Source organism: Zootoca vivipara, chromosome 4 (assembly GCF_965207765.1).
Source record: "Zootoca vivipara chromosome 4, rZooViv2.hap1.1, whole genome shotgun sequence".
NCBI classification, from domain to species: domain Eukaryota; kingdom Metazoa; phylum Chordata; class Lepidosauria; order Squamata; family Lacertidae; genus Zootoca; species Zootoca vivipara.
The window spans coordinates 72,053,325-72,078,395 of NC_142587.1; the positions used below are offsets into that span (position 1 = coordinate 72,053,325).

The following is a 25,071-nucleotide window of genomic DNA, read 5'->3' on the forward strand; positions in this document are numbered from 1 at the left end:
CCCCTCATGGGAGAAGTTTAAAGGAGCCCCCAGCCGCAAACAACTGTTCAGATTAAGAAAAAAGTTCGCAGACCGGAACACCTACTTCCTGGTTTGCAGCATTCAATTTCCAAGTTGTTCATGAACTAAGTTGTTCAAAACCCGAGGTACCACTGTACTTTGTACGTAATTGTTTCCTACCCAGCGAGATTAACTTGCTGTCATTTCTCAGACCCAGGTTTGCCTTAATTTGCATTTGCCACACAAGTTTGCTGTCAACAAGCAGAATTCCTCATCTAGGAGGCCGATTACTTTTATCTAATGTAGCCAGAGGTGTTCAACCATTTGGGGGTCCATGGCTCCCTTGACCAACTACATTCTGTGGCGCCCCTGTGGGGCTCAGAAGCCATTATGTGACCCCTTGCCTGCCAAGCTGGCAGCCTCTCACCCTTTTTCAAACACCCTCCCTTGTGTTCTCTCAGCCTCCTCTCCCCTCTCCTTGGGCAGCTGCTGCCCCCAGTCTTTGAGCTGACCCCCTGACCCAAAGAGAGGTGCCTCTTCAGACTGCCCCACAGGGGCCTGGGAAGCAGCCCTCGGCCAGCCCCAGAGGCACCATTTGCCTGGGGAGCTTGTAGCCAGGGCTGCTGCAATGAACAGCTGTGCAAGCCTTTGGTAGGGAGAAATGCGAGAAGGCATCAGAGGGAGAGAAGGAAAGAGGGACAGAGGCTAGTGTTGCCTGCGGCAACCCATCATTTAAGGCACCCCAGGTTGCCACAGCACACTGGTTGAAAACCACTGTAATGTAGCTCCCAGTATATATATTTTCTTAAGCTACAGAGAAGTGTGTGTGATTTATTCTGTTAGCTAGCAAAATTTGGGAGCTGGATTTTCTCATGAAATTGTAAGAACTGTTATGAAGGTCATTTAATGTAATTATAACATTGCACTATTAATAACAAGTAAACTTTAAAGAATATCATAAAATAATTTTATTTGATTTAAAAAATAGGTTTGCCACTTGGCTAGAGTAGTGTTTTCCTATTCCAATACCATTACAACAATGCAAGAGAACCTGGAGCCATCTCCAAGCTTACATTCATCAGACTGGAGTAGTCCTGCATAACCAGTTATGCAAATTACTACAAGGCAACTCTTAGGCAAGGAAGACATCTTGGTCATCTACATTATATTAACAGGGTTTATCCAGAGATGAGGTCTTCCTAGTTATTTCAGTTCCCCCCCAGGAGGAACACAGAAGGCTAATCTAGACATGAGTTGTGCGCTTTCCTTTAACATTCACAATTGCAGTGCAAGTAGCAGCTGAAGGGAAGCCTGGAGTTTAACTCTCTCCCTGTGTCACAACAAAAAGCAGCTCTCAGAAGATACTATTTGCATACCACAGAAGTTCCCCTTGACACCAAGGGAGGTTTCCCTTGAAATGCAAATAAAAGTAATTTTTATTAGGAACCCAGCAATAGGAGCAAGAGTTAAAAACTCCCTCTTCACAGACCCCCAGTCCCAATATATAGAGAGAGTGTGTGTTAATTGAATTCACGAAATGAATGTCATATCTTGGCCCAGAGGCAATAAGTATTTGCTGCTTGAATAGGTCCATCTTCCTCTTTGGTTACCCAACACTTCTCTCCCAAGCTTCTTTCCATTTTCCTCATTTGGATTTTAATGTAGTAAAGAGAGCACTAGATGAACAAGTACTGGATACTTACAGTGAACAGGTCTCATACTTCACACACTGGTTTTCCCACTTGCAGAGCACTTCTGTCTTGAACATACAACCACCACACCCATATCTGCTTGATTTACATGAATTAGGAAACACAACTAGCAGTGGCCTCCCAAAGTCTGTATACACAGCTAAGGAAAATGTGCAGTCTTCAGGTGTAAAACCTACTTATGGCTTTAAGTTACATAGAAGTGGTTTTCATGTTAAAGTATGTACCACTGACAACAGCTTCATTATTTAGGCTGGTCTAACATCCTTAGCAGCTTGCCAGGAAACAACCCTGCAATCCTGAGGCAAATGCTCCTTGTTACTGATTCATTCAACCCTCTCATTTGCAATTATTTTGCTTGTCACAGGAAGTAACAGTGGACATGGAAAGGAAGAGGAAATAGAACATGTAATTTAGCAGCATCCCTGTTCCCCATAGTGTTTACAAACACAAACCATGTAAACACTCTTGCAGTTTAATCCCACTCCACATCCATCCTACAATGGATGAATAGACAGAATCTGATATTCTAAATTCTTGCGGATGAGATTTCATCCAGTGTTGTCAAACGCATTTGGTCACCACTGGAAAACATATTAGCAATAGAGGAAAATGCTAATCAAGGTTTCAATTATGAGTTAAGCAAAATAACATTACTGTTGTGAGAGTTCATTCTCCCAGGTGTCATGAAAATCTGTGGAGTTGAAGAAAGCTTTCAGGGAATCGAAGGGTAACTGAGGTTTTAAGGATGCCAAACCAAGCCAAATTTTCATCACATGCTCTCTGTGCCCTATATTATTGATGAATGAAGATGTATAACTGACATGTGGTCAGCAGGATAATCCATCTATTTAACCTTGCTGAGCAAGGGTAATCAAAGGAAGCTGAGCCTTTAGAAATATCAAAAGGCAGACAATACATGACCTACTACATTGTGAAATGTGTTTGCACATGTATATGATAAGTCTATTCAATATTCATGAGTTTGCTTCTACCAGCCTTGGTAGAGTTCTTCTGCTATGTCCAACTTGACTTAAGACTACTTTTGGTATACCTCACTGCCTTAATATTTCTTCTATACCCGCAAAACCCAGCCTACCAAGACCCCTGTAACAGCATGAACTGGGCTAGTTTCAACAACACCTTCACTTCAGTGGCTGATTTATGGGCTTGCTGGTTTCAGGAAGCAATCAGTAAATCTCAAGGAGGCTTCTGACCATCTCTAGTTATGCAGTTTTGACCTAAAAGGCATTATCCAAGACCAATGTGTTGCATATAAAATTCTTACTTACGTAAGATATAAGTAAATCTGTTCCTAATTTATGCTACTAATATAGTACAAACATGTATCAAGGACAATTTAGGTAACAGTCTTGAATTAACAGCATCTGGATACATTAATAAATAGGAACCAGCATATTTAAATAGATCCCCCTTCCCTAACACAGGGGCTTAACAAGTCCATATTCTTCATTTTAAGCACCATCTGTTGTTGCTTCATTTCTCCTCTCCTTCGTCCAGGATTTCTTGATAATACTGCATGTCCCACTGATCAAGAACACTACTGCTATGGCAGCAAAGTAGCCAGCATAGATCATGAACTGCAGGGAACAAAAAGAGAAGGGAGTGGTGAACTGAGAAGCAAAGTTCATTAACCTAAACCAGGGCCAGTCCTACCGTTAGGAAGGGTAAGACGGCTGGTAAGGTAATGTTGCACATCATAGGGCAGTAAACAGCCAAAAAATAGTGCTATCTTTAGCACAATGGGAGGTTGGCAGTCACTATTTGGATTTTATGTCTCAGGCACTAAGATGACAGGCTGTCATTTTATTATAATGAGTAAGAATCACATTTTGTGCTCCATTTTACACTCACCACCCATTTTTGCCAATGCATTTATTAGGTGTATCTAAATAGGAAGCAGTCTTCAAGCCAAGCCTGAGAGAAGCTTCCATTTCAAGTAAAACATGTGCAATGGTTTTATCTCCTGGCAACTCATTAAGACAGATAAGCATGTATTAGAACATGTATTAGAAAATGGGGTGTATGAAGGAAACCTCCTCCCCTCAGCAAGCATAGGACAAGGCACTACCCACCCCCCAATGAAAAATTGTTGCAACCAGAATGACCTCTCACACCCTGAAGCAGACAAAAGGATTTTACTAGGAAGGCTGTATACCCTTTCCCCACCCCACACCCAGCCAAAATAGGCCTTACCTGCGTGAATATGTCCAGGCCAAGCCCTTTTGCATCAACAACAATCACTGTGAGCAGAGTCTGCAATGCCAGGGCAATGAATGTATTGATGCCAAAAACAAGAGCATAGCGCTCTACACTTAGATTTGTTGCAATCTGGAAACTTCACAGAAAAAGAAGAAGAAATAGAGCATGAGTACTGAAAACAAAAGCCTCTTTTCAGGCAAACAGAAGAGATCCACACAAGTTAATAATCAAAAGAGTTGGGATCATACAGGATCAGGGCAGCCAGTGTACTGCCCTCCAGACATTGGATCCCAGCCAGCTACTTTTACCATCCAAATGGTAAGGAAGTAGGCAAACTCAAGCTGTTCAGCTATCTGAATCAGCTGTTCATGTACCAAGGTTTGGGTATAATTCTTTTGTGTTCAGATAACTGAGATTTCAGATATCTTGCATGTACAATTCTACTAACTGCAGGATGCATTCCAGCCACACAAAAGTCAAGAAGTTCTCACACATCTCTCCATTGTCCTTCCAGGTAAGCACGAGGCAATACTACAATCCAAGGACACTAAAGTCAGGTAAAATTACTTAAGGAAAGTGTGGCCTTTGAGAATGGGCCTGGCCTGGGGAGAGTCCCAAGAGTCAAACAGAGAGAACAGGAAAATCCCATTTGGTCCTTGAGCCTAAGGTTCCCCACCCCTGCTCTACATGATTGGTGGCAGCTCCAGATTTAATAACACAATGAAGTGCCACCATCATGTGTAATTTGGCCCTTAAATATTTGCATATGCAGTGATCTTATTGCTTCAACCCACAAACCAAAATACACACACACACATTGATGTCATTTCCCAGCTGAGTATATCAAAGGGAAAATCAAAGCAGTTGAGCTGGTTGTACTATCCCAGCTTGTTCAATGGAGGAAATGGAGGTGGCGTGCCCATTTGTAAAATGGGAACAGTGACCTAATTCAGTGCGGAGGAGGATAGACAAGGTGCTGAAATATTAACTGCCAGGAGCTCTGGTGATAAAATGACTGATAAGTTGCATAGGATTTGTAAACAGTGGGCAGAAGGGAGGAGCCAAGATGCACAATGGAGAGGTGACTAGTTAATCCTGACTACAGCTGAGAAGACTCAATGGGTGGGAAATCAGTCAGTCATTTTTGCCAGCTATGAATCGCTGCTTCCCAGTGCGACTGGTGTAGAGGAACAAGCAAAACTAGGGTTGAAGCTGCAAAGCATCAGATCAGCCCAATCTGATGCACATTTTATGAAGTAACTCCTATCATTCAATGGGGCTTACTTTTCTGAAAACACACATAGGATTAACTTCTACCAAAAATCAGGGTGTTTTTCTTATCTGCATTTGCTCACTGGCACAGTTTTTCAGGGCAAGTTGTACGACAGCCTTCTCTGAAGGCTTTGGGAGAAATGGGTGGTCATCCAGATGTGGTTTTAAGCTGTTGGGCGCAATAACTCCCACCCAACTCCAGTTTTGTAAGCAAAAAGCACTGTTCCAAAACAATAATTATCAGTTGGGAAGGACTGTAGCTCAATGGTAGAACACATGCTTCCCATGCAGAGATCCCAGCTTCAATCCCTCCTGGAAGGGCTGGGAAAGTTCTGTCTGAAACCCTGCAGAGCTGGTGCCAGTATCACTACTGGGGAGTCGGTGGCCCTTCAGAAGTTGCTGGTTTTACAACTCTCATAATCCCAGACCATTGGCCATGCTGGTTGGAACTGACTGGAATTGGAATCCAGCAAGAACTTGTGTTGAATATAGCTGGGCCCAGCTCAGTATAAGACAGTTTTCTTTGTTCCCACATGTGAACACATGGGAGTCTCTCGATAATGCAGTTTCCCTCCCACGACAATTAAAAGATTAAAGCTATTGATACCTATGTCCTTGCTATTCTTACTTGTGTACTGTCTATAACTACTGCCCATTGCTCAGTATTCAGCTACTGTACTTGCAGTAACTAGGACAATCTGTCTTAGTTTGTGTGCTTTCCTGAACTATTGCATTACACTGCAAAATGAATTATGCAAACCCAAAACATAGCTGATGCATGCGAATGCACTGCTTACAAAGCACTTATTGCTCTTCCTAACTTTCACCTTTACTCAAACAAATCAGCCTGGAAGAAACCCAACATATGAGGATATCATAATATGGAGAATCTATTTTTAATTCTGACATTTCTGGTTGCCAGTGTCTTACTGGCTGCATGCCCAAAGTCGCAGTCATTTGGCATGACAGCAATTAGATGTGCATTGCCAAAAAAATAAAAAGACAAATGGTTGCATAAGACAGACTGGAAACCCCAGACCTAGTTTCAAAGTGACACCAGGTACGCAAACCCGACTTTACATTGAAAACTGAACCCTCATCTGCTACATGCAACATTAGTAACTCAATTTAAAACAAAATGTCAGGCACTTTTTCTTATATAACCATAGAATCAAAAGAGTTCAAAGGGACCCCCGAGCACCATCTAATCCAACCCCCTGCAATGCAGGAATCTTTTGCCCAGCATGGGGCTCGAACCCATGATCCTGAGATTAAGAGTCTCATATTCCACCGACAAGACTCATGTTTACAATGTAAACAGCACAGATTGAATAAATGTACCCGCTGTTCTTTGCTTATATTACAATTTTCTGATTACAGTCTGGATTGACTTGTGCTACAGCAGACATAACTGAACAAGCAAGCCACGGCATTCTAAAATTCAAGAATCTAGATGCATGTTGATTGTCTTTGCTTGTTTGACATTCTTAAATGCAGAACATCAATTCAATGCTTACAATGCAATACAGCTTTGTGCTGAGTTTACTGAAACATGGATTATTAATTATAAACTGTCAGTTTGCAAAGATCTACTTACGTTGCAATTGTGATGAGCAGCATATAAAGAATTCGGAATACTACATACGAAGCATAACAGACCCAGATGTTATGAACACTGTCCATGATATATACGGCAGCAGCAATGCACAGGGAAAACATGGCTAAGGCTATCTCGCCCCAGGTAGCCCAAGATATTTTTATGTGGCCCACAACAAACACAGCCACAGCTCCTGTAAGTGCAAAAAACAAATTAATTTAGGGCAGGGTTGCCTAATCTGTGGCCCACACCCACCACTCACCCCCCCCCATTTTTTGTGGTCACCCAAAAGACAGACCTCTGAAATATGTCATTTTACATATATATAATAATAAATTGGGGGGGGGAAGAGACACCCCTGCCAAACACACACATGCCTCAAATTATCTTCTAAACAGAAGTAAAATTGGCCACACCCACTTTGATATGTGACTCCCTGGGCACTGTTCACAGGTCATTGTGGCCCTCAGCCCTAAAAAGTTTAACCATCCCCATTTCAGGGCTTCTACACTTATATGGAGCAAGCAGGCTTGAGAATTTTGAGGGCGGAGAGAAAACAGGTGGGAGGTTAATGTAGAAATGTTGCCCAGTACTAGCAGTTACAATCATTACTCAATTGTGGTTGTGCACAAAAGCCTGTGTAAGCATCGGGCTATTGCTCCAACTGCTGTTGCATTGGTCATATTCATGTACCAAACCTGGGCATACTTTGCTTGGGTAAAGCTCCTCAGGAGGTTGCTATAAACACTATCATCTCCAGACAGAATTTCAAAACACTAAAATTGCTAGCAGAATCAAGTGAGTCATCACATGCACACATCATATGAAACTCACTCAACTGTAATTTAAGGGAGTGCCGTTTACGGGAAAGGGTCTCTTGCTTGAAATAGGAAAGCATCAGTTTCGGCAGCTGCACAACGCACCTACCCTGTAGGTAAGGTATGTTTAGTCCTTTGGATCCAGTGCTTAACGTAGTCCCATAGCATGTATCTTACCTCTTTTAAAAAAATAGTTACAGAGGGAACTTACCCAACAGTGTGGAAACAGCCTCCACACCACCGTTATAGATCTTAGAGGTCTGAGAAGGCAGCACTTTTTCCCATAGACCTTGAGCATAGTTTATGACTTGGAAGTAACCACATGTTGAGAGCGCCCACCAAACAGACCAACACAGCAGAGGCCGGGATGAGTAGCACCGAAGGAAGTCCTGCCAGAGCTCTTTGATTACTTTCACAATGTCCACTTTCTGCTCCTGCATAGATGTAAAACACACACAAAATTCAGCTAATCTTTCTGTCTGTTACTTGCATGTACAGCAGCACAATAGGAAGAATACAGATCTAAATAGGGCTAAAAATAAAATAAAACTGTCTCCTATTCAAGAAGAAGCACCACCAGAAAGCAGTGCCCCGGCTATCTTTCCAATAAAAAGATGAACCCATGACACTGAAACTGAAGACCACTAGTTCAGATACATTCATGGGGTTGGATTAGATGACCCTAGGGATCCCTTCCAACTCTATAATTCTATGATTCTATGGTCCTTTTCTCATCCTGGATTGGGCCCTGCCTGATTATACATGCCACCACAATTCTTTTTGATCTCTGAATAATTGTGTTCAAAAATAGCCACTTTGTGCTAGGAAAACTGCATGATGGAATCTGGGTAGAGGGGTGAAAAGGTTGTGTGGTGCACAGAGACATCATATGAACTGGCCACCCAAAATCTTCAACTGTTATTACGTTGCTACATATACCGTAGTATTAAACAAATATAATATTCCTGTTTAGAAAACAGTCCACTCCATGTATGGACAAAACAATGGGACAGCAGGATAGTGGTTTGGGGTGGAGAATTAGTCAAAGAAATATGCAATTCTGGGGTGAAGATGGATAGAGCCAGTTCCTGCTAGCCATACCCCATATTCTCAACATTCAACAAGTAGTAGAAAGTAGGTCATTTAAATAATGGGACAGCAATGGTTGGACACATGGAGAATTCTACAAAAACCACTTGGCAAACCCTATGCCCAGAACTTCCAAGGCCCAGGGCTTGCAAAGCTTGCTCAGCCCTGCGCACCGCGACTCCCAAACACCCTACAATCGGCTGTAACACATGGACTCCTTGCCTATACTCTGTGCAGGAAAACATTTACACTATGGCTGAGGTCAAACAGCCAAAGGTTCATAGTTTGCCAGTTGTTTTTAACAAGGGAGATGGACATTTATATGCTTGATCCCAACTGCCCATGACCAAGTTGCTGTAGTAGATGACGCATTTGCACTCTGCCTTAGTTCCTTTCCAATAAATAAAAACAGCCACAGTCCCCACGGGATTGCTATGACTACGATCAAGATAAGAATTATAATACTCTTTGTATATTCAGCTATGGGGAATTATTACAGCTGAACTAAAAGGTGCAGGATGCTAAACTTTCACCACCAGCAAAACCTGCACAGACACCCTTCAAGCAATTTAGGGGGAAGGTACAAGCAGCCAGCCAGCCCATGAGGTGGGGGCGAGGAAGCTGGCCCCAAGGGGCAACACACCCTTTCCACTACCCAGCTTTGCCACTGGTCTCCCCAGCCTCTAGGGGCAGAGAGGGACCGGCAGCAAAGTTCTGCGAAATGCCTCCCTTGCTGCTGAGTTGGTGAGAGAGGAGGTGTTCCACCACCCAGCTTGGCTGCCATGTGTGGAAGGGAGATCCCCCCTCCACACATATGTACACAAACACCATCCAGGAGATGTGGTAGGGCTTTGCACCAGTTTCTTTTGAATGGAGAAGTCAATGCAAAGCTGCATCACATGACAGGAGGGGGAGGATCCAGAAAGGATTCATTCACACACACACACACACACACACAGTGGGAGACGCCACAAGAGCTTCTCGAGTAGCCCTCATGGAGTTTGCCCCCTCCATTGCAGGCGGCAGCAGAATATTTCCCCTTGTGCATACCGAGCAAGGACAATGGTAGCCTAGAAAGCACTACTCCTTGTTGTCAATGGGCTGTGCTAGTTAATATCCCTGATTAACTAAAATCAGTGGGTCATTTTCAACCAAGTTTTACTCACGAGTACACCTATTTATATTCACTGACCTAACTTAGTCATGTTCATTGCTCTGAGTAAAACTTAGTTTAGTATCACCCAGTATATTCCCAGAACAATTTTTTAAAGCATTGAAGAAGCTTTTCAGAGACTAAACAGGCAACGAACAAGATGAGCAACTTTCCCTCCCACAATTGAAACAAGCAAGCACTCCGCTCAGCCCTAATATTTAAAACCACATATTTTTCAAGGCACATCCAACTGAGGTAGGGCTGTAAACTAATCAGAATCAGCTGCCATAATTACTCAATGGAGATGTTGAAATACTTGTCAAAAGGTGCCGAAAATACACTGGCAATGGATATTCCACATCATCTTAAATAAGAGATTGTAGAGAAGACTCAGAACCCGCCATCTTTAGTCAATATCCGACACTTGGAAAGCTAGTAGTCCAATCCCTTAGGGAACCTGTAACCCACCGGATGTTATCGGACTATAACTCCCATCATCTCTGCCCAGTGGCCATCCAACAACTGCAGTGATACAGGTTAGGCCACATCTGGTTTAAAGCCACAAATAATGCCTAACCACATCTGCTTATTACTGAAGAAACAAGCTAGGGCACATCCAATGGTACAAGGGAATTATGTCTCTCATGATGGGAGCCAAGCAAACTTAGCTCTCTTAAAATCAATGGAGAGAATGGCTGTACACTGCTGCTAGTTACTCTAGCTAACTTTTTTCCCACAGGGACAAAGCAATGTTTATTAACATTCTATGGATTCTGAAATGTGTTTGTGGGAGGGGGTTATTGCCTTGTTTTTTATTTTGTTATGTATCATTTTGTATTTTTATGTTGTGAACTGCCGTGATCATCGGTTGAAGGGTGGTTTACAAATTTAATAATATTTCTTCCAGCTTTACTGATGAAATGGCTAGCAAAGTAATGTCCCAAAGCAGTATGAGTACACAGTAAGACCCACAGCAAGAGTTGCAAGTGGTACACTACTGCTGTAGTCATTTATCCTGTATGGGGTCTGAGTGAATGTAACTTTTCAAGGTGAACAAAATGTGATTTGTGAACAAAAGAGAAAGGATAACTTTCCCAACAGTAAAACTCATGGGCAGCTTGGAGCAAATTTACCAGAAAAGGGGGAAAATTCCAATACTGCCCCACACCTAAATTCAGCTCCTGTGTTTTACTGAAGTTTTAGAACTTGCATTTTTAAGAGCAGTCAAGCTGTTTTTAGAGAGTGAAAAGCCTATTAATGGCAGCCGAGTTTGTGATTCCTTAAGTGGGACACAAAACATATGCTGGAGCAAGTGTACAAATTCTGCAAAACCTGGCCAACATCAACACCTAGTCACCAACCTGACGCCCTCCAAATGCTCCAAAATCATGCTGTGCTGACCAGAACTGATGGGAATAGATGTCCAAGGCATCCAGAGGGCACCAGGGCCTCGTCTATAGGGTGCAGAAAAGAATAAAAACCTCAAATCCTACTTCCCTTTCTCTCAATGTCTGTGACTATTCTGGAGTCCTGCACGTGAATGAATGGTCTGGGAAAGAGGCAGGTAGAAGAGCTGTATTTGGTTCTGCCTTTTTGACCACAAGTTTGGAGCCAGCATGAGGCAGAACACTTCAGGTGGCTCTACCCGAGGGCGGCACAGTGGTGCCAAAGAAGACATACTGCCTCCAGTTTCCATCAGCTAAGGAAACACAAGTTCCCTCCTCAGCACAGGATAAAGAGGAACAACTATAGAGCTCTATACACAAAGATGGGGGGGATGCAGACTGATGCAAGATCTTCATGTGTATTCTCTCCTCTCCCACAAAGCCTGCTGCCTGGAATTTATAATCTGTAGGGTTCCACCAGGATGTTTAAGATTATATGTGCTTAGGCCAAGACCAAGCTGTATTTGCAGTTTGCTTGTGTACACAGTCCGCAGATAAGGGGCTTTTTTGCCATTCCCTGTAACTAAAGAATCTCTTTTTACAATGGACTTTTTCTCCATTCAGAACTCTCACCTCAACATCAGTGCACTGAGTAGGCTGGTGACACAGCACTGACAATACATTCAACTTTCAATGTATAGAATACAAGAACACAATATGAAAACACCTGAGTTGAAAAATGTCAGTAGAAGGCAGGGGTGGGGGAGAAATGAATGAGAGAATAGGAGAGGAGGAGGAGGAACAGTATTAGCCTATACCAGGATACACTGTTGTGCTAATTTACATAGAACTGAAGAAAGTGCTGCCATCTATCCATACAGGTTCTCCCCGCTTCATGCTAATCCTCTGCTAGGGAAGCAGAGCTTGACTGGGAAACTTTAATTCCATGGAATGCTAAGAGCTTTAATTACCAATTGTAGCCTAGCAAACAAAACAAGAACAAGAACACAGAACCCTTTCTGGCCAAGGGACAGGATTTTTAAAAAGTAATTTCTAGATTTGTTTGCACAATTGCAGAAGTTTGCTTTCTGCTGAAGTGTCAGGCTTCACTATGTCCTGCAAACTCCTTTAGAAGCATCTCCACACAAGCGTCTCACTTTTTCTGACCCAGTCTTCACTTCATTGGTTCTTATCTCTGGACCTAGTTTACCCTGACAATTGGCCAAAACTTCTCTATAGGCTCTCCTAAGAAGCTTGTGGTAACATTTGTACTTGCAAAGAATGTCTAGAGTTTAAAAGTATCGTATTCTTAAGATGGATAGTAGCCCACCTTCAGAAACACACAAGCATAAGCTGTTCTTGGAGCTACCACCTGCCCTCCCCAGCAACAATAGATTCCCAAAAGAATCTCCTTTCTTCTCTCAGGCCTTTTAAGATCTTGTTTTTAAGTTCCTATGGAATGGTTAGTGGTTTTAGCATAAGCATTTGATGGTTCCAGTTTCTGCACTCTGTACGGTATTTGGCTGTGCTTGATTTTTGTATTTGGCTTTTATGCTGGCTTGTTTTATGCGATTATAGATTTTTATTGTAATACTTTATTTTTCTCCCTTTGAATACCTAGAAGATTCATTTAACAAGGCATCTCATAAACAAGAATAATAAATAGGAAGTTAATAAAACTAGCATATTTGATTGGCCTGAACTTGTACTTGTTTCAGCAGGCAATAGGACTCGACTGCCAGAGGCATGCTGAAGATCACATCCCCAGAATTTAAAGTGATCAGACACCTGAAAACCCAATGAACTGCCCTGACATGCCACAAGCAACAGACAATGTAATGGTCAATTAACCCAACAGAGATTTTCTGTGCAATGAGAGATCTGCACCTTCCATTCCCCTGGAAACAGCATTATTGCTTACCTGTTGCACTGCTGGATGCTCATCTCTATTTAAAGGGATCTCCGATTCAACATCTTCCCACCCAGGAACCCTCTTTAAGGCAGGATCTACAACCTTCGTTTCCTTACTGACCTGGGTGCTTGACTGTCGATGGTGAAAGAAAAGGCTTTTCTGTGGCATGGGCAGAAACCAGGCCATGGCGAAGGCAACGGACACAGCAGTGAGAGAGATCACATTCAAATTGAACAGAGGCCAGTCAAATACAGACACCAGGATTTGTCCAGAAACAGAGCCCACTGTAAAACCCACAAGTGCAGCACTCCGACAGTAGCTTGTGACTTTTTGATACAACGTTAGGTCCACAACGCTATAGATGTAGGAATAATAGGCAATTTCCGTGGCAGTCACCAGTCCATAAAAGAACTCCAGGAACTGAATAGCCAGCAGTCCTTCTGCATAAAGCAGCATAAACCATGTCACTATAAGGCTTAGTCCTTGTAGGAGGATGACAGGCTTGTAGCGGAGATAGTCTGTTGCCAGGAAGACAGGAAAGAGCAGCACCAAATAGGAGTAAGTCCATACTGGATAAATTTCATTGAAGACCTAAATGAAGAAGAAAAAGATATGAACATTTGTTAACAGAAAATTCATATTCTAAGAGGTGTAACTTACAGCTCATTCAAATACAAGCTTTTGCGTAACATCAAACTGTGCAAGGGGTAGTTGCCAAGCAAATTCTCTCTAGAGAGGCTATTATACAGCCAGAGTCCCTTGGAAAGCATGGAGCATCTGATGGCATTTGGTAGTCATTTCTAGAGAGGGGAAATGGAGAATGAGAAGAGTATGCTCGCTGGTCCACACTGCAACCTCACTCCATCACCCCAGTGTGAGTTTAGAAGAAACAACCTCATGAAGAACAGCTATTTCCCCCTCATGTTTCCCTATTCATGGTTTTAGGATCGAGTCAGAGATATCCTGCTCTGTTAAGGAAAGGATGGGCAACCTGTGGCCCTTCAGAACTTGTTGTTGAACTCCCACTCGTCTAGGCATCCCCAAACTTCGGTCCTCCAGATGTTTTGGACTACAATTCCCATCATCCCTGACCATTGGTCCTGTTAGCTAGGGATCATGGGAGTTGTAGCCCAAAACATCTGAAGGGCCGCAGTTTGGGGATGCCTGCACTAGTCCATAGCTGCCAAGTCTCCCGTTTTTCGCGGGAAACCCCCGTATTTTAAACCGTTTCCCGCCAGCAGCCCAAGTTGAAAAAAATCCCATAAATCCTCCAGATTTCCTACCTGCCAGGGAGGTCCTGGCGCCACCCGATTTCCTGTGTTCATACATGGGTAGCGCAGCTCCGGAAGTCGCTTCTACACATGCCTGGACATACATAGAAGCGACTTCCGGTGCCACTCCGTCCATGCCTGGGCACCGAAAATCGGGTAGAGCAGCACCGGATGTTGCTTCTACGCATGTCCAGACCTGCATTTTTCGGCGGGAGACTTGACAGCTATGCACTAGTCCCAGGCTGCATGGCCAATATTCATGGCTGATAGGAGTTGGCAGTTCAGCTACATGTAGAGAGTCAGAGGTTCCCCATCCCTGTATTCTGGCTCCACCCCACTGACCTTTACCCCACTGCAAGGATTGATTTTTATGTGTTCACCGCAGAAAAATAAACTTTTGCTGGCTAGGGAGGGAGAAGAGAAGGTAAAATAGGTTAAAAAGAGTGGTCCAAAATTAAAGTTTCAGAAGCAGTGCCTTACTAGGGTTGGCTGGCATGACACTTTATTAATCTCAGGCTCGGACACTGCAGTAGTGGTACAGGCTGATACGGTATTTCCAGCTTGAAATGTACCAAATACATATTGAAACAGAGTGCATGTGGGGTTAGTTGGAAAAGGCAATAGAAGATGACCCTGTAATGTTTACAAGTCCATTTGCACGAAAAAGTTATGTGTTGTGTTGTTTTTGTGTTACTTCTCATTATTTTTAAGCCTTTGCAAGAAAGACCAAGATGTATAAAAAGCAGCAGTGATCTAAGTGGATAAAAACTTGTAGGACTGGATATTTCAGAACCTTATCACAAAATCTCCAGAAAATTTTGCTGTCATCTGCAACAGTCAGAATAAAATCATTTGCAAGGACTTACAGATTGCTGAAGGTTGAGACAGTCTGCTTCATTGTCATTACAGTATTCATAAAAGGTAAAAAAGAATCCAGTTAAAAAACTGATAGAGGTAGGAGAACTATGGAATTTGTTTCATGATTTCTACTTAGCAAGCATCCAAGTGATAGCTGTCCTACGCATTACAACCTGTCTCCAAGGGCAAAATTTTAAAAGTATGGTTTCTCATAAATAAGTCCTATTCACATCAATTGGATTACTCCTTGGAAAATATGTTAATGGTGCAGTCTTCAGCAAAGGTCTACCTGTTCATTATGGCACAAGGTAACTCCTGGCATTACTGAAATTGGGCCTTTAACTGTTTCCTGGACGGATTTCCTCCCTACTAAAGGTGTTCAGCCCTTTAATGACTAGTTTCCTAAATCCAAATGGCATTATTTTCCTGATCTGTTTAACTTTGTTTTATTAGCTTTCCTTCTGCAAGAAACAGAAATGAATTTATTTATTTTTAAGAAAATGAAGATCAAGCATGTGCACTCTCTCCAAAACGCAGACAATAGAAAACTGAAGCAGGGAGCAGGTGCCAAAAGCGTCCACAGGTTTAGAAGAGGTTGAAGGCCAGCAGCACACCAACTGTAGATTCTCTCAACAACTTTGAGTCAACCAGCTCACAGCTGCTGATTGCAGCCTATGCTGATGATGATGGACAACAAAGATAAACTCCCCAAGCCCTCAACCAAGGGTCAATAATGCTTAGGTAGTCCATACAGGATGGCCTAGGCCTGCAGCTTGGATGAATAGCTGCAGGCCAAGGCTTGAATGAGAAAACACTAAAATGCAACAGGCAGCAACTCAAGTCTCCATAATAACTGAGTGGATGATGGCAATTCCAAATAACCGTTACTGTAGACGCAAGTTTGATCTAGGTGAGGGATGGGCAGAAGATAGACCAAGATCTTCTGGTAGGATTAATATCACTCATTTGCACTACCACCATGCAAATCATAGAATCATAAAAGTGTAGAGCTGGAAGGGACCACAAGGGCCATCTATTCCAACCGCCTGCAAAGCAGAAATCTTTTGCCCAAGGTATGGCTTGAACCCATGACCCTGAGATTAAGAGTTTCATGCTCTACCAACTGAACTACAAATATATGGTTAAAAATTATGAAATGGGTCTCCAAATACATGTTTGGGTTAAAAGTGGGTTCTGGGTCTAAAAAGTTTGAAACGTATGGCTCTATATGATTCCACAGTAGATCAACAATTATTTTTGAATCCAAGTCTGGGATAGCTGAGTTGGTAGAGTGTGAGACTCTTAATCTCAGGGTCATGGGCTCAAGCCCCACTTTGTGCAAAAAAAATCCTACATTGCAGGGAATTGACCTAGAGGACTCTTGGTGCTCTCTTCTAATTCTACAATTCTATGAATCTAAGTTGTCTAACAAAGGACTCTCTCCTCCCATTATACTTCTGAAATTACGGAAGGAGAGGTGATCACATGCGGAAAGGACTTTTCTTAAATACTGTAAGGATTATGAGCTATATTGATTTCCAGCACTCAGAATAAATGTGTGGGCTCAGGATTCTTTAATTCAAGCTGCATGCCTTTTGCACAGGGATGCAAGATTCCAGTAAAAATATAAGTAAACCCCACATGCCCACCCTGATCTATCAATCTCTGCATACAATGCAGTATACCAGTGACAGCAGGGACCCCATCGCAGGCTAGTGACGTAAGTTTGGCAAGTGCAAGTCAGAAGATCCACCTGCTGCTGCTCAGGACAGTGACAAACTTTCCCGCCGCGACATCCTCTTTCCCTCCCGCTTCCACCAAGGGGATCACGCGCTTATGAATCTACCAGTAATTCTGACTTCCCCTATAGCTCCAGCAGCCAGCCATTCATCAATACCGAGTCCCGGGGAGCTTTAGCATTCCAAACCAAGAGATGCCGGAGGGGCTTCAGCCTACCTGGAATTCGGCGCTAGCGAAGGGTCCTCTGCACATGTTCGAGAGCCCTCTCTCCTTAGCATGACCGACGGCTGAGGTGGAAACACAAAGCCCCGGGCTACTAGCACTGAACTTTGGGAGTAAAGCTCTACAGAGCTCGGTGGGGCTTACTTCCGAGGAGACACGTGCCCCGTCCCCCCGCAGACGAATCCCCTCTTCGAAACGCTACGGACTAAAAATGCCGCCGCCCCGGAATACCTGAGTCTCGGTGAGGTTCTTGTCCGGTCCCAACAGGTAAGGCGTGAGGAAAGGTTCCGACGGCCGCAAGTTGGCGAAGAAGCCGTAGCCGCACAGCACCGCCGTGGGCAAAGCCCAGCCGAAGGCGCGCGGAGCCCGCCCCACGCGGCGAGGCAACAACACCCGGGACCGGAGCCCGTCCAGAACACCCTGCGCTTCCATCCGACGAGCCCCGGGATGGGGCGTCTCCGCGTACGTACGTCCCTCTCGCTCTCTTTCTATCTGAAGCGCACCGCTCGCTCGGCTCGCACTAATCTGCACCGCTGCCCACGCGGCTGAGTGCCAAAGGCACCTTGGCCCTGCGCAGTAGCGCGCGCGCCAGGCACGCCCCGCCACTTCCGGTGTCGTTTGTTTGTTTGTTTTTTGTGGTACCGGTAGTAGGAGCGCGGGGCGGGAATCTCTGTTCCGTCCCGCAGAGCGTAATAAGGAAGTGCGATGCGGGGGCTCAGGAGACGGTCGTTGAATTGGAATTTAAAGAACTGCGCCTTTGCTGCAATCTGAGAGGTGTGGCTTGCGGATGACCCCACACAACACACGCATAGGCACACTGGGCTCTCTGGTTTTTTAAAAAATAAATATACCTTGCCGACAAAGGTCCGTATAGTTAAAGCTATGGTTTTCCCAGTCGTGATGTATGGAAGTGAGAGCTGGACCATAAAGAAGGCTGATCGCCAAAGAATGGATGCTTTTGAATTATGGTGCTGGAGGAGACTCTTGAGAGTCTCATGGACTGCAAGATCAAACCTATCCATTCTGAAGGAAATCAGCCCTGAGTGCTCACTGGAAGGACAGATCCTGAAGCTGAGGCTCCAATACTTTGGCCACCTCATGAGAATAGAAGACTCCCTGGAAAAGAACCTGATATTGGGAAAGATTGAGAGCACAAGGAGAAGGGAATGACAGTGGTTGGACAGTGTTCTCGAAGCTACCAACATGAGTTTGACCAAACTGCGGTAGGCAGTGGAAGACAGGAGTGCCTGGTGTGCTTTGGTCCATGGGGTCACGAAGAGTCGGACATGACTAAACAACTAAACAACAACAACAACAACTATGTAATGATGCTTCTAAGTGATTTTTTTGATTTTTCAATATTATTATCTCAATACCGTAGCTGTCTTCATCCGAGGTCCCAAGGCGGTTCACAAGTCATCTATATAAGGGAATGAGCGTAGTAAAGGGGGGGGCAGGGGGGCAGCTGCCCTCCCCCAATAAATCAATGCAAATCAATAAAAATACATAGCTAACTGAGGTTCTGCCCCCCTCCTAACAAAAGACCTTTCTTCTCCACCCCCCCTAACAAAAATTCCTATGGTTCCTGAGAGAGCGTCTCAGGGGCTATGGGATTTTGCAGATCTCCTCGGCAGGTGTCTTTCCTTAGGCTACATATTTGACCCTCGGATCCAGCCGTCAGATCAGTCAAAAGTCACTGTCAATAATATCCGGAGTCAGTTTTGAACCATCTGAATGAAAGATGAAGCTGGAACATTGGTGGAAAGGTTGCTGTGTAGGATCCAATGTTGATTAGACATTAGAAACCAAGGCAAACTTCTTGACATGGAAACTGCTAGAAGCTGGCATGGGAAACACTTGTGTAAGTAAGTAGTCAGTAATGTGTGAAAGTATATAGACCCAAGTTCAGACCCCACTAGACCCAGCATCTGTGCTCTCTTACAATAGGAGCCAGCATGGTGTAGTGGTTAAGAGCAGTGGACTCGTAATCTGGTGAACCAGGTTCGCTTCCCCCGCTCCTCTACATGCAGCTGCTTGGTGACCTTGGGCTAGTTACACTTCTCTGAAGTCTCTCAGCCTCACTCACCTCACAGAGTGTTTGTTGTGGGGGAGGAAGGGAAAGGAGATTGTTAGCAGCTTTGAGACTCCTTAAGGGGAGTGAAAGGCAGAATATCAAGTCCAAACTCTTCTTCTTCTAGGTTGTATTCCACTAAGTCCTACTCAGAGTAGACCCTAATGAACCCTAATGATGGGCACCTCACTCAGTCACCTTGGGCCAGTCACTGTCTCTCAGCCTAACCTACCTCACAGGGTTATTGTGAGATTAAAATGGAGAGGGGACAACAAAGTACACCACCTTTTGCTTCTTTGAAGATAAAGTGGTATATAACTGATTAAAAATTCCTTCCAGTAGCACCTTAGAGACCAACAAAGTTTCTCATGGGTATGAGCTTTCGTGTGCACGCACACTTCATTTCACACTTGTGAAAGTGTGGTGTCTGAAGAAGTGTGCATGCACATGAAAGTTCATACCAATGACAAACTTAGTTGGTCTCTAAGATGCTACTGGAAGGAATTTTTTTATTTTGTTTCGACTACATCAGACCAACACGGCTACCTACTTGTAACTGATAAAAAATGGAATGTCCATTAACTTCAGTGGGTCTACTCTGAGTACAACTAGGTTATCTTATCAAGCATATTGTTGTCCTATGTTTCCTTTAAAGTATCTCTCTCACACACACAATTAGATAAAAAGTTGTGCCTTAATTAAGCATCTGACCTTGTGGCTGCAGTTGACATGAATTTTAGGTGATGCAATTGTTATCTGAACTTTCAAAAAACAAAGAGGCTCTAAATAATATGGTGTCACAACTACTACCAGTTCTCATGACTGTTTTGCCTATCATTTTGTAGTTTATGACCCATTGATCTGACACATTATTTTTGAATCTGTGTTGCCACAATTGATCCAGATCTAGAAATAGCAGGAGGAATCCTTGAGAATTAGTGTACTAGAAGGTTACTAGCCACAAGGCTTCCGTTCTGTACACTCAACAGCATCCTTTCTCTTTCCTTGCTGAACTTCAACTGAACCTCTGTTATTGAGTTTCAGGAGTTTTACCCTGATCCAAGGTCAGATCTAAAAATAGTCTTTGCTCTATATTAGGGGAAATGTCCACAATATTTAGAATAGGCCCAGGTCTTTTACATAGAGGGACCACATCAATATTGACAAACAGTACATTCTTCCTGAGAGTCTCTCAAATGAATGTACACACACACCCTGGACTCTCAGGGGCTTTAAAAGGAGTGGAAAGGGCTCAGGAAACAGGGCTGCTTCTGTGTCTTGCCTAGATTAGTCTAGAACAGGCACCCCCCAAACTGCGGCCCTCCAGATGTTTTGGCCTACAAGTTCCATGATCCCTTGCTAACAGGACCAGTGGTTGGGGAAGATGGGAATTGTAGTCCAAAACATCTGGAGGGCCGAAGTTTGGGGATGCCTGGTCTAGAACAAGACTTCAGTCTAGACTACATCATGTAAGGAGTTTCTCCCCTCTGAAATTTTGGGGAGCCTGAATCTTCATCAACCTAATAACACAACCTGGATCCCTCTCTCAGTTGAATTTTGCATGAAGTACAGAGTGAAGTCACCTCAGAACTTGTCTATTTCACCAGAGTAAACCAGTTTCAGTTATTGCTGAAGGCGCTCTCAAAGCACGTTGTAGCAAGCATCATGCACGAGACTGTTTCTGCCTAATGACTAAGCATGGTCTTTTGAAATTTCAGGTGTAGTCACCCAGGAATCATCTTATTCCACATAAGATCAGCTGAATGTATTGCAAAAGAGAGGGCCAACAGACAGAAAGGGAAAATAATATTTCCTGGTTATAGTGTACCTGTTAAAGAGCTCCTGATTTTATTAAGATGTGAGCTAACGGGGGACACTATTAGAAAGTTTAAAATGCTGGCCTGAGTTAAGCTACATAAATTCCAAACAGAATAATCAATGATGCAATATTGCATTAATTATAAAGTACTAAAATTATTTGTTTTAAATTATCATGCAAATATTGAGCTACCTGGATGTCAGCAACTGAATACTGTGGGACTTCCAAGTAAACATGAATAGAATAGTGTTGTTGGTCTCAAACTCAATTTCCCACCTGTGAAATGAGCCTATTTTTAGCCAAATCATCCTTGCTATTATGAGGGATTAAAGAAAAGATATGAAAAGCTTGCTTTGTTTTCATTAGCATATTTTATGGGAGTGAAGACATTGCAGTGAAATCATTTTGCCAAGGTGTGCTCAAGGACCACACATACAACAAAGCAGAGCTGTAGCTCCCTTCTTTACTTTTGCAGGTTTCTCTTCCTTGCATCCTAGGATTTCCCTCTGCTATGTTAACCTGGAGAAAAGCAATGACAAACCTAGACAGCATCTTAAAAAGCAGAGACATCACCTTGCCAACAAAGGTCCGTATAGTTAAAGCTATGGTTTTCCCTCTAGTGATGTATGGAAGTGAGAGCTGGACCATAAAGAAGGCTGATTGCCGAAAAATTGATGCTTTTGAATTATGGTGCTGGAGGAGAATCTTGAGAGTCCCATGGACTGCAAGAAGATCAAATCTACCCATTCTTAAGGAAATCAGCCCCGAGTGCTCACTGGAAGGACAGATCCTGAAGCTGAGGCTCCAATACTTTGGCCACCACATGAGAAGAGAAGACTCCTTGGAAAAGACCCTGATGTTGGGAAAGATGGAGGGCACAAGGAGAAGGGGACGACAGAGGATGAGATGGCTGGACAGTGTTCTCGAAGCTACCAACATGAGTTTGACTAAACTGTGGGGGGCAGTGAAAGACAGGAGTGCCTGGCATGCTATGGTCTATGGGGTCATGAAGAGTCGGACACGACTAAACAACAACAAAATGTTAACCTGAGTTATCTGCATTGGTAAAGGCAGGTGACACAGTATATCCATGTACCGGTACTAATGTTTGTGCAACACCCCTACAAATAGCTGGATGTCAGAGGCTAAGCTAGGATAATAGCTGATTGTTTAATACCAATACAATATTATTTGCCAAAACAGAAATGGAAAATAAAATCCAGTTTAAATAAAGTACAATGAATACAGGAAGAATAATATTCATATGGTAAGCATATGAGCTGGCTGTGTGCAGGAACTTTGATCAGAAAAACATAATAATGTTGCAACCCAGAGTTTGAGTCGGATGCTTTGAAGTAAACTCATTCTTCACAGTTATAAGAAATAACAACAATGAATGATTTGTTAAAAATTTAACATGCTTGATAAAGTGAATCAGATGCATCTAGCAGTAGTCAGCTTGGCAAAAAACCTCACATTTTTAAAAACAACCACTGCCTCAGATTAGATCTATTTAAGCACTTAATCCAGTTTTCTATGATTTGGGCCAAATTGCATGAAAGTCATGATGATATTTCTCAAAATTCTTTTTATTTACTCCAAAGCAGATGTAGACTGAAATTGATTAAGGTTTAACCCAGGCATGGCCAAACTTGGCCCTCCAGAGGTTTTGGGACTACAACTCCCATCATCCCTAGCTAACAGAACCAGTGGTCAGGGATGATGGGAATTGTAGTCCCAAATCATCTGGTGGGCCAAGTTTGGCCATGCCTGGTTTAACCCTTTTCCCCACCACCATTTTCACTATAGAAATTGCTCCTCACTTCTAAATTGATGTTAGCCCATGTGGGGGCTCTCCCATTCCTCAACTAGAACTAATAGCAGCTTTGCGATAATTGATTTTAGTTGGGAAAAAACAGTGGGGAATGGCGTTAAATGCCTCCAATAGCACCAGTTGATTTTATACCTTTAAAAAATAAGAAAATGTCTCCTACATCATATATAGTTTGGGCCTTTGTTCCACAACAGGAAAGAATGCAACAACATTTGCTATTCATAGAAGGATGGGGAATCTGTGCCCCCTCCAGATTGTGCTGGACTCCAAATCCTATCAAGCAGCAAGTATGGTCAGTGTTCAGAGATGATGGAATCTGAAGTTAAGTTCCTGCACCCAGGCTGCAAACTTTACTCATTGCACCACACTGGCTGAGCCATGATTTCAGTGTTTTTGAACTAATTCCTTTCTAGCATTTCCCCTCATACAGTGTCAGTTTTGTTATACAGAAATAAGAATACAACGCATTTTCTTTGCCTCTTAGTAGCAGTCCAAAGGTCTTGCGGATCAGTGATTTTTAAAGATGTTGGAATAAAAGGGAGCTGCAACCAAGTGTGCTTTTAACACATTAGATATGCATTGTTTTGCATTTCATTCAGAAAATACAAATAACAGATCCTGAAAAAGTGTTAAGCACCTTGCAGAAAGATTTACCACCCGCTTATGAATTTCAGTGTTAATCCACCTCCAAAGTCATGGAAGGAAGACCTGTCCATAAATAGTTAGCAAAGTACATGACTGTGCATTTGGAGACATACCTTACATAACCATTTCTACTCATCTTAAATTATTCTCTAATATGCGGTGTACAGTACGTTCTTTTAAATGTTTTCCCCACATACAATGAAGTCAATAATTGTTTGAAGCACAAACATCTAGCTGATACGCAGAAAATCACAGAACTCTACAATTCTATGATTTCCTACTTATATTTGCGAACTACCCTTTTATTAGGCAAGTTTGGAACTCATCTGAGATAATGTAGAACCAATTGCGGTGTCTACTTAGATCAGTTATACTGACAAATGTTGTGAATGTTCATTTATCAGCAGCAACAGCTTTTGTGAAGAATCAGAACAGTGGCTCCTGTGGCTGTAGGGGAGCTCCTGAGGTCTTGCCCAGGTGCCCCCTCTGAGCTGTCTTCTTGGTCATGAGGGTGCTTACCTTTTCTCTCCTGAAGGAGGAAGTTGAAAGAGCAACGCTATTATTCCCCACTTCTCTTTCAGCTCTATGCCCTTTCCAAGGCTGAAATTAATTCTGCTGGATCCAACTTCTATTCAGGTCCCATAGTAAGGGAAATACGTGCACTATCTTTCTGTCTCTCATGGAGGTGGGATGTGATCCGCAGAGAAGAAATGAAAAGTGGGTGGTGTTGATAGCACGGTCTCAAAAATCCAAATGTGCTTACAGGCCTACAAAAGTTGGTGACCCCTGAATTAGAACAAGACCAACTAACCTCACCTGAAGGAATGGCTCCTCAGAATCCTTTGGTAAACAAAGCTCATGTGTCTGCTGACAGCTCACTGATCAGAGACTCCTGAGTCCTGACCCCACTCCTCATTCCTGCTCTTACTATCTGGTTGAAGCATGCTATTCTGAGCATGGAAGAGGGAAGGTGGGAAGTGCAGAAGAAGGCAAAGGCAATGATTGTAATACACATTAAGGTATCTATTCACAGTGATAATGGAAAATACAATTGCTTGTTTATCTTATGCATTCACAGTACTTAAATAGGTACGAATGTCTTTTAATTGAATTTTCAAAGCTATTCCAATCCACAGCTTAAAGTGCTTTGGATACGCACACCCCTAATCACTCTAAAAGAGTTTTTTTGTTCTGGTTTCCCCTTTTAAAACATCTGGTATCAGCAAGCTTAAAGGTTGTGGGGCTTTCAGTATGATAGTCTTCTGTTCAGCCCCTAAAACACATCACAACCAAAGAGTTCGATCCGAAGTACAATACTCTGATTCCATGTTTTTGGAACGACACGAAGAAATCGGGAAAATATCGGTGGCCTGAAGTAGTTCTTGACTAAGCCACCACTGTTAATGTTGCCTGTGAACACCTGAAAACAAGCATAACAAAATGAGTGGACAAA

At 43.1% G+C, this 25,071-nt stretch overlaps 2 protein-coding genes across 3 annotated transcripts in view; both read right to left on the reverse strand.

Annotated features, from left to right (window-relative positions):
• Positions 1 to 950: 950 nt before the first annotated feature.
• On the reverse strand, positions 951 to 17,825 carry SLC19A2 (solute carrier family 19 member 2). Of its 2 annotated transcripts, none has more exons than XM_035115043.3 (6): positions 17,481 to 17,825; positions 13,168 to 13,749; positions 7,831 to 8,053; positions 6,802 to 6,994; positions 3,927 to 4,068; positions 951 to 3,310 (listed from the first exon to the last, which is right to left on the reverse strand). In XM_035115043.3, exons 1-6 carry the CDS (start codon positions 17,679 to 17,681, stop codon positions 3,185 to 3,187), a joined length of 1,467 nt encoding a protein of 488 aa, XP_034970934.1. In that variant the 5' UTR covers positions 17,682 to 17,825; the 3' UTR covers positions 951 to 3,184. The 2 variants fall into 2 exon arrangements, with proteins under 2 accessions (XP_034970934.1, XP_034970938.1); XM_035115047.3 differs by having other exon boundaries at positions 13,279 to 13,749; positions 17,481 to 17,824.
• Positions 17,826 to 24,629: 6,804 nt separating this feature from the next.
• Positions 24,630 to 25,071, reverse strand: part of F5 (coagulation factor V) — a 36,572-nt gene continuing 36,130 nt past the window's right edge. Inside the window, exon 25 of the mRNA XM_035115560.3 lies at positions 24,630 to 25,038. Within this exon, the coding sequence (XP_034971451.3) occupies positions 24,892 to 25,038 (147 nt within the window). The 3' untranslated portion in view covers positions 24,630 to 24,891. The remainder of the gene's footprint in view (positions 25,039 to 25,071) is intronic.